The 13,206-nt window shown below is 40.3% G+C and overlaps 1 protein-coding gene across 16 annotated transcripts in view; it reads right to left on the reverse strand.

Moving 5' to 3' along the window:
- Nucleotides 1-12,121, reverse strand: part of LOC122973242 — a 55,052-nt gene extending 42,931 nt beyond the window's left edge. For 2 of the 16 annotated variants that reach the window (XR_006399931.1, XR_006399932.1), the window contains exons 1-7: nt 10,096-12,121; nt 6,643-6,783; nt 5,551-5,592; nt 5,369-5,438; nt 2,786-2,896; nt 2,177-2,302; nt 1,634-1,746 (exon numbers count right to left, since the gene is read on the reverse strand). Coding sequence is in view for 11 of the 16 variants with exons in the window: in XM_044340628.1 (XP_044196563.1) it covers nt 1,710-1,746; nt 2,110-2,302; nt 2,786-2,896; nt 5,369-5,438; nt 5,551-5,592; nt 6,643-6,783; nt 10,096-10,233 (732 nt within the window). In the remaining 5 variants the exon portion in view is untranslated. Of the gene's footprint in view, nt 1-1,633; nt 1,747-2,109; nt 2,303-2,785; nt 5,211-5,368; nt 5,593-6,642; nt 6,784-7,384; nt 7,473-10,095 lie in introns of those variants that run through there. The other 14 variants (XM_044340632.1, XM_044340630.1, XM_044340631.1 and 11 more) reach the window with 14 other exon arrangements.
- Nucleotides 12,122-13,206: the final 1,085 nt, after the last annotated feature.

Genomic DNA, 13,206 nt, shown 5'->3' on the forward strand with positions numbered 1-13,206 from the left:
GAAGAAGAAGACAAGGAAGATGTTGAAATGGAGGGACACATAAAAGACTAAAAGAAAAAGAAAAGTCATGCAACAGGGCAGCAAATGATTGTAACAATGAGGGTTCAGAACATAATTATTTGAGGTTAAACATTTTTCCCTTGGTCTTTAGAACTGTCATATGAAATGAAAAGAGTTGGGGTAATGAAAACAGTGATGGGGCCTTTTATTCAATGCATTCAGTTTCAGGGTATTGTAGCTCTGATGTGTGAGCACCCTGGATGAGTGGGTGTGGGCTTCAGTGATGATGATGGCTTATCAGAACAAGACAAAAAAAAAAAAACCCAAATCCAACTGGAGAGCTGATCAACTAGTGAAAGGAAATTCTGACAGCGAAAGGTTATCTGTTAATGTTGCTCCACTGTCTTATCTGTGGAATACATGATTGCTTGTGTAAAGGACCTTGTAGAAGCACATCTATTCATTTTCTCTAACAAAGCTGTTAGAAATGGACAGGTAGGATTTGACTGTGCCTGCAGAAGGCAATCTTGGGCATAACAAGCATTCAAGGCTGAGTACACAAAGTGACATTTACCCATTAGAAAGTAAAAGTAGACACTGCTGCGTAACTCTATACAACGCTAACATCTCCCTTTTTGTATACTCTTATGGACAGTTGAGGACTGTAATCTACAGATATTTTGCACTTATATCTTAAGTGATAAATGGCAAACGTCAACCATTGCTCCACACTTCATACAAAGGAGAAACATTTATAGAGTGTAGTGTGCCTCTTCCCTGCAGCCTGCTTTGGTCCCTGTGTGTACATATACTGTGACTTTGCTCCACATCCTTTACCATGTCCCTTCTAAATACATTCAATATACTCAAAACACTGGCTTCATTCTCTTGTATACAGAAAGGGAACTGTGTGTACTTTGAGAAATGGCCAGTTTCATCAGTCATGGAGTGCCTAAATTTCACATCCAAGCAGGTGCTGTTGGGCAGAGTTGGCCCTACAGTGTTAAATTGATTGTTTAGCTGGCTAAGCCAACTCTGAGCTGTAAAGCACAGTGAATAAAGCCTCAATATTCTCTGTTTGCCTGTAATTCATCATACTCTGCGTGTATGGTGGCTTTATACCAGCAAATATGCCGTGCTGGCCTAAGCTATGTGCTGTGTCACACTGCATGATGCTGCAAGCCACACAGCTCAATGAGGAGATTCAATAGCTAACTTACCTGAGAAAACAGTCACCACTGTTAAATTGAAAACTGTTTGACTAAGACATTTTCATACATGTATTGTTTCGCTGAATCACATCTCTGGTTTGTTTTCCCCCTTGGCATGATTCATTTGAGCAGATCGAAACACAGCAATCGTACTCGGGTGTGGACCAAAACAACCACACAGGACCCTTTAGAAGAAGTGGTCTCTTTCAAGTCACAAATGAAATCTGTTTGTTTGTGATTGGAATGTGATCTGACCCAACTATAAAGCGGATTCTGCAAGTTCGAGCTAAACTGCTCCTGTAACCATGTGTGCTTTGTATACTAGGGAGAGGATGAGCAAAATCAACAGATGCTGAGAGCTGGCTGGAGAATGAATCAAGGTCTGACCTGTCCTGCACTGGCAACAAAGTACACTGCCTTACCTCTTCCTGTGTTTGTTTTCAGTCCCACTCCAGACACATCTGATCGATGACCGGAGTGAACGCTCTCAGGTGGCTTTTAATGATGCGTTTTGCTTGCTTGCTTGAATTTCTTTCTGTGTGAAAAGAAACCAAACCAAGGGGAAAAATGCATCAAGTTTACCAACTCGTCAGCTGATTCAGACCAGAGCAAACAATAACTTACAACAATAAGTTTGAAAACACATTAAATCACACAAGGCAGCATAAATTTTCCTACACCAGGAATAACGGGAGATGCATTTTTACACAAACGTCGAGGCACCGTCTTAAATACATCACTTTGTTTTATAAAGTATGACAGCAGAATATATGCATGTTTCTGCAGGCTACATTTTATACAAGACATTTTGATGGCAGTTACTATTACATTTACAAGGAAACATCAAGATGTATACTGATAAACTAAATAGTTTTCTCTTGAGACTAATTGTGTTTACCCGCGGTTCATGGATGTGCAGACTTGCTTTACCTGGAGAGCTGTGTGATGCTTTTGATCTGCTTGACCTGTGGCTTTTGCAGCTGCTGGCTGATGTGACTGGCACAGCAGGTCCTCCAGAAGACTATCTCTTGCAGGAGGACAGAGGTGTCCCGCATCCTCAACATTTCTTGGCCGTTCAGTAGCTCCTTGATCTGAGGTGATGGAGGAGAAGGAAGACAAACCGGTGTAAGGAGGACTGGGAGGGACAAAGGTAGCTAAGAAAGAGGTTAGAATGATGTGGGAAACAGAACAAAGGTTAAAATAATAATAATAATAATAATAATAATAATAAAAAGCATGGATTGAAAAAGCGTGGTGAGAAATAGAAGGGGAGAGATGACTGAGCTACAGAGAGCAGAAGACAAAAAAAAATAAAAAAAAGAAGATGAAGACTGCGGATAGATGAAGGTGAGAGGTGGCAAGCCCAGTGCCTCATTAAATAAAAACTCTAAAGAGTCCGAGTCAGGAAGCAGATGCTGGAGCTTCAATGGCGTTTTGAACAGAGAATCACAGATCAAAAGATAAAGTCTGTGTGACCTTTTAGACAGCATCCCCAGAGAGACGAATGGAGAGACAAAGGCACCACTCCCCCCACCCCTCCACCCCCCCCCACACACACAGCCCCTTAGGCCTACTCTCCAGTCTCTGTACTGGCTTCTTGTCCTTGCTGGCCTCCTCAGGGCTGCGCTGTAGGCCTTCCTTTGGAATGTACAGCACTATGTTGCCCGCCTTCTTACACAGATCGTCTGTTCAAAAATAACCTTATATAAAACATTACAAATCACACAAAACATTCACTGGATTACACTCTGGTGTGAGATAATGCAGATCATGCAGAAAAAAGGTTAGTGTTATTTTCAAAATACAGCAGATGCAGTAAAGTCGTATACTGTATATCACCTCAAGAGAGCCCAGCTCTCTGAGGTTTTTATGCCTACAAAGTGCAAGGATAGGAACATGCATTAAAGAGTGGAGAGCACAGAGAGTGGCACTCTTTTAGGTTTTCTATGTCTACAAAGGACAAGGAAAACAACTGTTAAGATAGATGGAATGAAATATGCAACTCACTCTTTGCACTGAGATCAAATGGAATTCAATCTGCAACCCTCAGCGGTAAAAAAAAAATTGTGTGTGCAATTTCACCGGCATGGACGAGAGAAAGCTAAGAAAACCTTCTTCTACTCCAAAGCTAACCACATATGCAGTGTGTACCACTTCTGATTTGAAAGGGAGGTACACAGGTTGAAGAATAACATAATACAGTAATATGAATAAACTATTAGTCATAAATGAACAACGGGTACATGAATGAAAACAGAAGGGAACAAGCTTGCAAGGTCATAATGAATAATGAGGGACTTTAAAGGCCAGGGTATTGATGAGAGCACAGCTTCCTGTTCTCACTGAGAGAACAGTTTGAATCAGCATAAGGAAGATATCTGGGCATCATCAAAACACACTTTCATACCCAATGGCAGCAACATGAAGCCCTCCATTAGCCTTTAAACAGAAGAGCTAAAGAGGATAAGGACAGGAAACTATGAAGGAAAACAAAAATAATGAGCCGAGTCAGAGCACATAGGGTAAATAAAACAGCTGAAGCGCACAGAAACCTATGTGTGAGAGTTTCAGTGGGTATTGTTTTCTTCCCACACCTGTTTGTGCTGTATATGGGCATTTTTTAATGTGGGTGTCTATGTGCATGCTCTCTAGGGTCAGTTGACCTTTATAAGGCTGAAGTGAATAGATGAAAAAAAAAAAAAAAGTGATTGAGGTACAGCCTTGCTCCTAGCCAAATAAGTGCTTTGCATGATTGCTACCACTCCGTCTGACATGGGAGTGAAATCTGTATACCCAGGAGGAGCTATAATATTACCGGTGTTCTCCATTTACATACATATTCATGGTGTTAACGCCCCGTCTGCAGTGACAGTGGGCAAATCATTGTGACCTCATTGTTATTGAATCTGGAAAGTTTAGAATAAAGTTTGTAAAAAAAAAAAAGAAAGAAAAAATGTTTACCCCACGGGCCAGATTTGAGAGTCTAGGAATTTTAAATCCTTGAAATGCCTTTGATTGTTGGCATATTGACTGAAAATGATATTGCAAAATGAGAATTTGCAGGGGGCTGAGGTAATGAAAAGGATTTCTGTCAGGATTATCCAATCTTTTTTCTGATTATCCGGGAAACATGGGGCTGCGTCAGGTAGAGAAGGTTGTAATTGCGGGTGTGCGGTTTCTGTTTACTACCAGTGTGGGTGCATTCGTGTGCCTGTGCAGGAGTGCGTGTTGCTTCTTTGAAAAGCAGTGGCGTTTTGTACACTGATTGAGAAAATTAGCATGAGAATTGAACCATCACAACGCACCAGTATACTGTATGATTACCCCCGTGTGTGTCTCAATTCAACTAGTCCATCAGCGTTTACCTTTCTGGCTTTGTGAACGACAGAGAGCATCTCTTTGGCTGTAACATGAAAGAACAAGCCTAAATTGTAGAGGCGCTTGTCGTTCCACGTGAAGCGGATCAATTGTCGGCTGTCAAACTGACATTTTGTCAAAGAGGAGAGCACTATAACCTTTATTGTGATGCACACTCAGTTTTCAAGAGGAAATGTTTTGCGCCTATGACAGGATCGTTTTTAGGAAGCTTTAGTCAAATTGATTGAAAGTGCTGCTGTTCAGGAAGGTTGTGGTTAAGACATAAGATCTTCCAAAGGACTGAAAGACAACTACTGTACATCATAGGTGCATGCTCAAAATAGAACCACACAAGGAGGAGTAAAATAAAGCCCTACAATAAATTTTTGAAATTCAATTTTCAAACACGTTCTGTCTTGTAAACCCTAATCAGTTCTCTGAATATCTTGTCTGGTTAAGTCTGTTTGTGTTGCCTAAGATCAAATACAATTTCTCAAAAAAAAATAATAAAAAAAAAAAATCCTGGAATCCAGACAGCTGCAGCAGACAGTAGCAACCAGCAGCAGGCCAGCAGCGCCGACATCAGAACACTGCTGCAGACCAGCGGGCCAGACACCAGGACAAAGCCAAGCTTCTGGAGGACTGGAGCAAATGTTAACAGAGGATATCAATGTCTGTCGTTATTTCATGGTGTGTAGAGGGGACCCCCCCTAAACATACTCTTCATCGGAGTCATAAAGTTTTTTTAGAACTACTATGGTGTCATTTGACAGTAAACTGTCTGTCCTCCAGGTACCCACCTGTGAGGCTGGCGAGGTACCGGTACATGTTGCTAGTGTAGTTGTCCTTGATGCTCTTTTCCCTGTAGGGCTGAGGACAAACAAGGGGGCATGCAAACGGGTTATCTTGCTCCATTCTGGGTGGGTTCGCCCCACACTGTGCTAAACTGCACGGCCGCATCAAACGTCTCCTCTGTGATTACCGTCTCTGACACATGGACGTAGTAGGCCAGCTGCTCTGCCACCTGCCCATGTAAAAGAGTGAAGCAGAGGAGAAATGAATCAGAGTGATGGCGAGGAGAGGATGAGCTATGAAAGAGAACACAGGGATAAAAGGGAGGGGAGTGAAAAGACAAGAAAGACAAGACAGAAAGGGCAGAGGAAAAAATGGAGAAATGAGACGTTGGACGTGAGAAAAAGGAAAGAGATGGAAATGAGAGTTGAGAGGAAGAAAAAAGCACAAGAGGAATGGAAGAGTGAAGAAGAAAAGGGAGACAGGGGAAAGACAAAGAGCTGGACCATAATGGGGATGCAAAATTTACAAAGCCGCATACACAGCAAGACATCCTGAAATACATAATTAAATTGTGGCATTCAGTGATTCTCTTTTGTGATCTCTCGAAAGCAGGAAACTATTGCGGCCATGAAATAGGAGACATTTTTATTAATTCCTGTGGGTCTCTTTAGATGCAGCTCACTTGGTATTCAGGGACATCATTACCAAAATCTACAAAAGCTCTTATCAGTTATAATACTGCATAGCACTGCGCCTGTGTGTAGGGGTGTGTATATCTTTGACAAGGCTTGGCAGCAATCTCTGATTCACATCTTCTGGCTTCTGAGGAGAATGGGCAGTCCAGCATTTCTACAGTGTTTTTGACATTTCCATTAGTCAGGATGAAAGCTAAACAGGTATCAGAAAAGCTGGACAAGGCTGCATAAAGAGCCTGAACAAAGGCTTTCCAACACCTCTCTGACGGGGACATGCAGGTACACGCATACCAAACTAACTAAACATGGCCAATTAAAAAGACACAGCTAAACACAGTCTTATCCATCACCTCATTCAGCCACTATTTTCTCCATCAAAAATGCGTTAGCTGCTTGAACCCACTCATAGGAATTAAGCAGCCCCCCCAGGATTTTCAATGTCAGAACATTCATTATAGGGCTCAATGGGGCACAACTCTTTCATTAAGGGCTCCATAACACATGTCTCACTGGGGTTCAGTCGTTATCTGGTGCAGAGCTCCACTGCAGCTACATTTGGCTAAGGGGGAGAATGTGTGGTGCACCTGTGAGGGAACGGAGGACTCCACCCGATGCCACGGTTGCGATGGAGGTGTGTTGGTGGAATTATACAGCTTTCTCTCTCTGTCCTTCATCCACAAGTCCTTGGTTACACCGGGAATGATCCACAGAACTAACAACCTCTGCTGGACGGAGAGTCCAAGGACAAGAGTGGTTATTCGGTGTGATAGTGTCACCGTGCAACTGTGCACACCCCCAGAGAAATGGCAGCAAAAGTTGGTGCAATTACAACTAATGACATGTATCCCCCAATTATAACGATGTATATCATAATTGGAGAAGGCTGTGTTCTAACTCCATGAAGCTTCCCCACCCACCTGGCCCCATTCCTCACCAGCAATTTTAACACGCAAGCAGGTGGTGCCTGAGCTACCTCCAATATCACCGAATGATATCACTATGCAGATTATACAGAGAGCTGTCTTGTCGGATAATGCTAATAGGCAGGTACGGCTAAATGTGCACGTGCCAGAGTGTGACTGGAGGTGTGTATGTGTGTGTGTGTGTGTGTGTGAGATCACTGCCCACGCTCAGCAGCTGTTATTTTCAAGGGGAAGGTGCGTGTACACGTACACACACTAACGCATATATAAACACTGCAGAGAACAGAGTATGGGTCACCACATGTAAATGCCAGCAGTGTGTTCCCAGGAAGAGAGTGGTAATTAATTCTATTAATTCAATTGATGAGAGGACAGTGACTGTGCAGGTTCACTGAGCACACACCAACAATGTCGGCCTGGTCTCCATATTCTCCAAATCTGCCATTATTCTGTTTTTTCACTGTATTCAAATGAGTCTGCACAGTTGTTGCCTGAGTCAAAGGAAAAAACAGAAAATGATTAACGACTTACAAACATAATTTAAAATGATTTAGACAGCAAAGAGAAAAATAGTAGGTAAATAAAAAGAGATGAGATTAGAGGAACGCAAAAGGGAAACAGTTGAGTAAAGGTTGATCTTGAAAACAACAGTTGACAAAAACAATCCCACCATCATATCGCAAGATCATCAGCAATAGATGGAGTTTGATCAGTTGTCATGGAAATGTAGATTGTCAACATATTCATTTTTTTCACCCTCTTTTAAGAACTTCTTGCTCCTGTTGTCAACAACAGGGAAGCAATTAAAAGGATAAAAAAAAGTGTTAATTGGGTTTTATATCCTTGTTGCCATATGGCAGTGACTGAATTTACATGGACCTCGGTAGTCTGATTTGTCCTGGCTTTTAACTGTCACTGGACTTCTGAAATGCATGTAAACAGAAAAACCTAGTTTCCCTCATCAGATTAAGGTCTTAAAAGAAACCTGGTTATCAAAGATAAACTTTTCCCACAGAAACCTGACTTTTGGGCATATATACACTTAATCAGGTGTCTTAAAGTATTTTTTAACAAAGCACATTAACATGACAAAGACCCAGGACAGGGAAAGTATCTCTGTCACAGCAGGACAAAGGAAAGATCACTATGGGCAAAATAGGGTATATCATGAACATTTTCTAAATTTTCAAGCTATTATATAAAACTTTATTTGGCTTTTGCAGTTGAAATTGAAATGTGATGTCTTACTCTCTAACTCCTTGTTATCTACTGCGCTGGAGCTTTTATTGATAGAGTTCACAGTCTATTCACATTTGCTTAATAAAACAAACTATTGCCTCAATGTGTCAATTTATGATTGTCGAATTAAATAAAAAACACACTCACATCATTGAAGACAATATTATAAATATGCAACAATACTGTATTATTATTTCTGGTATACATAGTACATTTTCCGGTCCTGCTTGTACTGTAGTACTGTGTATTGTTATATCTAAAATCTAAATAAAACCGAACATGTCTGTGTGTATCTTCTTTTTAATGAACTAAAATGCATGTTCTGATTCCCTGCCTTCACCTGATTGAAACCGCTGCAAAGAGTTGCAAAATGAATCTCTAATTCAGGAATTAGTGTCAAGTTTCAACACATATGTTGTTCCTATGCAACAGAAAAAAATAGTTTATACTACTGAGTAAACAAGAACACTTTTCTCATCTAATTTCAGAAGTCATGTTATGCACAGTACATCTGAGAATCAATCAGAAAAAATGGAAAGGAATTGGCTTAGAGAACTGGAATGATTTTCTAGGGCATACTGTCTAATTCGGCACTGGTATTACCACTATAAAAAACAACAAAAAAAAAACACTCATTTGGTTGTAAAGGCTTAAACAAACATCTGGTGGCTCACAAAATCCAACTTCCATTCGGTGCATATGAAACACTTGTGAGACACACAGTCTGGATGACACAGCAGGTGATTCCTGGATGTATGGTCTTTGGCTTTGGATGAGAGTTGTTCGTGTTCACATACATACATTGGGCCATAGTAGAACACAAGAATAACATATGTCTCGCATTGAATGGTATTCCACTTTAATGTTCGTCTGCAATGTAGATACTGTAGTTCTAACCCTGTGGAGGTCCACTGTTGGTGGTTGGGAGAACTTGACCATCAATTCTTCACTGCTGACAAGGTTTCCATTAACAGGTTGATGGCTTTACCAGGTTATTGGTGCACAGTCGAACCAAAGCCTTTTCACTACATTTAATCTCCAGTTACTGTGGTTTACAGTATGTAAGTACATGTACAGACACACAGTTGAATGCACCAAAAAAACAAAAAAAACATTTCAAGAGACCTTCATTGCAGTGATACGATAAAAGAAGGACACCCATTTTCATAATTACATCTGGTTCACATTGTCAGAATAATCTAGGCTCACTACTCTTTCTTTTTCTGTTATTTTGAGCACAGTCATTACTTTTGACAGTAGTCTGAACTTCAGGGTTTATGTAATTGTGCCGAGACTTACTATTGTATAAATGAAAATACGAAAATCCAAACTGCTGAAGAAAAAAGAAAAAAAAAAAATCACACAATTTCTTCCTTCCAAAGATAATCACATAATTACATAATTAGGCATTTTGGAGGAGACCCATACAACATAATTGCGCGATGCCTTGTCATTTTAAAGATTTGCTAGAAACCACATAAAAGGAAAAAATTCATGGCATCAGGCTGTGCAATAGTGTAGGAAAGATATGGATTTCACCTCATAAGCGCACAAGTATGCATAAAATTAATTCTCAATACATCAAGAGCATTCATTTGTTTTTATCTTTTATATTTAAACATGCATTATCTTTATATCAAATCAGAATGGTACATGCTCTTAATTATTCAATGCAACTATTATGTTAAATACTGAAAATAATAAAGACATAACATGTACATGTTGCACCTCAAAGTCTCCGAAAGTAACAATATTCTTAAAATGTTGAGAGTGACATTTTAGTTCAAATAATCACTTCTTGATCTACAAGATGTGTGTCATGTTTGCACACATGCAGTATGCATGTTAATGTGTGCAGCCATCATTATCATTTACCTTTAGGTTGGACCACCTGAGACTTCCAGTCATTGTCAGAAAGGTTGTGGCACACTGTCCTGGCCAACCCTTCTGGGTCAGATTTGAAACACTGGGGAGACAAAAGGCCAAAGAACAAAAAGTAAGAAGCAGTCTCATCCAGCTTCAGAGTCTTCACTGCTGTCTGTCGCTTTGTCTTTTTCTACATAGCGCTAAATGATGATTTGGTCCAGTCACAGCTGTTACAGTTTTATCAAGGTCTTGGCAAGTATGCCTGCACCTGAGATCATGACAAACCTACAACACCCATCTTCCCCACCAACTTCTTTCTAATCCTGGGATTGACAGCTGGGGGCCTGTGGAGAGCACGATGAATAATTTGTGATCTGAAAGATCTGCAGGCAGGCAGAAAATTCTTAGACAAAAGTAATAAAATGGTGAAGTCAACAGCTTCATGAACTATTTATCTTTCTGGAAGTGATATGTCCTCCTTCGGTGTCTGTCTGTTCTGTTCCACTCCAGCCACCTCACTTGTCAAAGCCCACAGCAGTCCAGGCTTTATTGAAACTTTGATTCAGTTTCCCAAGTTGTCAGTTTCTAAGGACTGTGTGCAATAAAGGAGACAGGTTATTGGGGAGAAGAACAGAGAAATGGCCTAATGAAAAAAGAAACCTTAACTGGAAGGAGAAAAGCTCAGAAACCCCATAGTACAGTGTGATCTGAGGTTGGAGGAAGCACAAAAGTTGACAATGATCAATAACATTAATATGGGCTGCTGGAGACAGTTCGCTTCAGGCAGATTAACTATCTGCTGCTGAAGAAGACAATAGACAATTGTGACAGAGTAAAGCTATTGTGAGATATTTAATGTAAATATTTTCAAATGTTTTTGTTAGCTTGCGGTTTGCCAAGTCAGATCCCACTTATCATTTATAGGTTTAAAATTACATACATTTATGCAAAGCCATACAGTCCAAATTGCTCACATCTTGTCACATTCAAAACCGCAATTTACAAGTGCAAAGTCCTCCTGGAAAGCTTTAAAAGTGTGTTGACTAGTAGCCAAACCATGCTGGTGAAGTCATCCTATCCAGTAGCAATGTCATTTAGACCCACTATTGGGGAGCATTGTGGTTTCCCAGGAAATTAGCAAGCAATACTGAACAAAAACTAATCAATGACAGCAGTAACATGTTTTGACATGGTTCAATCCTAGTAAGGGAGCAGCAGCAGAAAATAGCTGTATAAAACATTTACTGACAAATGACTACTATTACTATGTGTTACTAGGAGAGTGTATCTCTGTAGATAAGAAGCCATACTCATAAAGAGCACATCATTCAAGCATATATTACTTGAGTCCCAATATACAACTTTCTCCTGGTCGATATTTAATTATTAACTAAGCAAACACACATTATGCACATAATACTGCAGTCCATACACGTGTCAGTGCCAGGACCCAGGTATTGTACATGCTGGTCAATTTGTGGTTTATAGAGACACATAAGTGGTACAGAGTTATGATTAATATTATTAGTCTCACCGGTGCATCTCCTGCCATGATGAGTCCAAATGTCTGCTGTGAAATATGACGCACACATATTGTGGTTTTGAATTTAAGTTGGAGCAATGCTGACTGTTTTGAAATCAACAACGACACCAAAACCATGATACATAGGGAAGCATGACTTTTCAGTACCATTAAATACCTGATATAAATTACCTGTGTATATATAAATGCATATTTATGCATTGAAATATTCATCTTAATGTGTTTTGACGCGTAAACTAGCTCATAGATTAGCTAAAAACACTTAGCGCTAGCTAGCTAACATTTGCTGGCTGCCTCACAAGCTAAACACAGCCCAACTCAAAAATATCTAGTAAGAGTTATATATTATCACCTTTTATGGGTCCGCTGCAATGGCTGAAAGGATACATTACGGGGTTTTTATGTCTTTGGAAGCTATATTGCATTCTTTTTCCATGAGCACAACGGTAAACCGATTAAAGGGTGACGGCTAGTAGGCGGTTTCGCTGTTCCAAAATTGAAAAAAATCCGGCTCTCCTATTGGATGCCAAAATACGTGAGCCATCTGATTGGTTGGCTGTCCCTCCAAAACTGTAACATACTGTGGAGGGGAAAACTTCTTGGAAAGTAGTTTGAAGAAAATAAATCTCTGTCAGGCAGCAGTAAAATAATGAAAACATAGTGTTCCTCTATTGCAAAATCAATCTGTTGAATAACATGCTGAGACATGAAGTCTGTCTATAGGAAATGCTATTTGACTTGGTTCCACCTGATTGTCCCTGCCGTATTTTCAACCCTGTCATTCCTCTGGTTTCTCAGGCTGGTTTTGTCTTATTTTATGCATCTGTGGGGGCTCCTTATTCATTAATACATGTTAGCTAAATCTCACTAATTCATACAAAATTAAAAAGGTTTGTTTAAATTAACTAGGTTTTCCCTGAGCTATAAATAGTCCTGGGGAAGCATATCCTAACTCTAGATATTGCCTAATGTGAACTCTAGCTATGTAAATACTTAGGTAAATTTATGACTGAAGGCTCTTTTGTTCATCTAAGTGGCTGCGAAAGTGCATCTTCATTAAAGTCAAGCCAAATGCACCATATATCCCATTCTCCCATTCCCTTTAGAGGTTTAAATCAGCTTCTTAATGAAAATGGTCTGAAGCAGTTGCTGCCTGTGTGGCTTTTTCAGAATGTCAATATGCAGTCCCTACGGTTGAACAAAAGTATGAAACATCTCTGTATCCATCTAACACATGCCTGCCTCTTACTTTTGACCTATCTCAGGCTTTTAACAAGAGCAAGGCGAAAATGGAGGGGCCCCTGTAGCATCCCTATCAGCAAGTTGACCCCCAATTGAGCAGAGCCACTTCTACGATTTGCTCTAAAGGGTAAGTACTGTAACTGGCATGACTCTGCTCTGAGTGCTCTTTCGCTGTCTCACCCCTCTTTTCTGCTGCTCGGATTGTCCAAGAGCTGAACCCATCACACGAGGCGGCAGGAGAGACGGGTTCATGGTTCCACTTTTACATCATGTTTTATTTAAAAACAGATATTAAACATTAAATTCCCTTCGAACCTTTTTTCATGTGAGAGGGT

The sequence above is a fragment of the Thunnus albacares genome, chromosome 22 (genome assembly GCF_914725855.1).
Source record: "Thunnus albacares chromosome 22, fThuAlb1.1, whole genome shotgun sequence".
NCBI classification, from domain to species: domain Eukaryota; kingdom Metazoa; phylum Chordata; class Actinopteri; order Scombriformes; family Scombridae; genus Thunnus; species Thunnus albacares.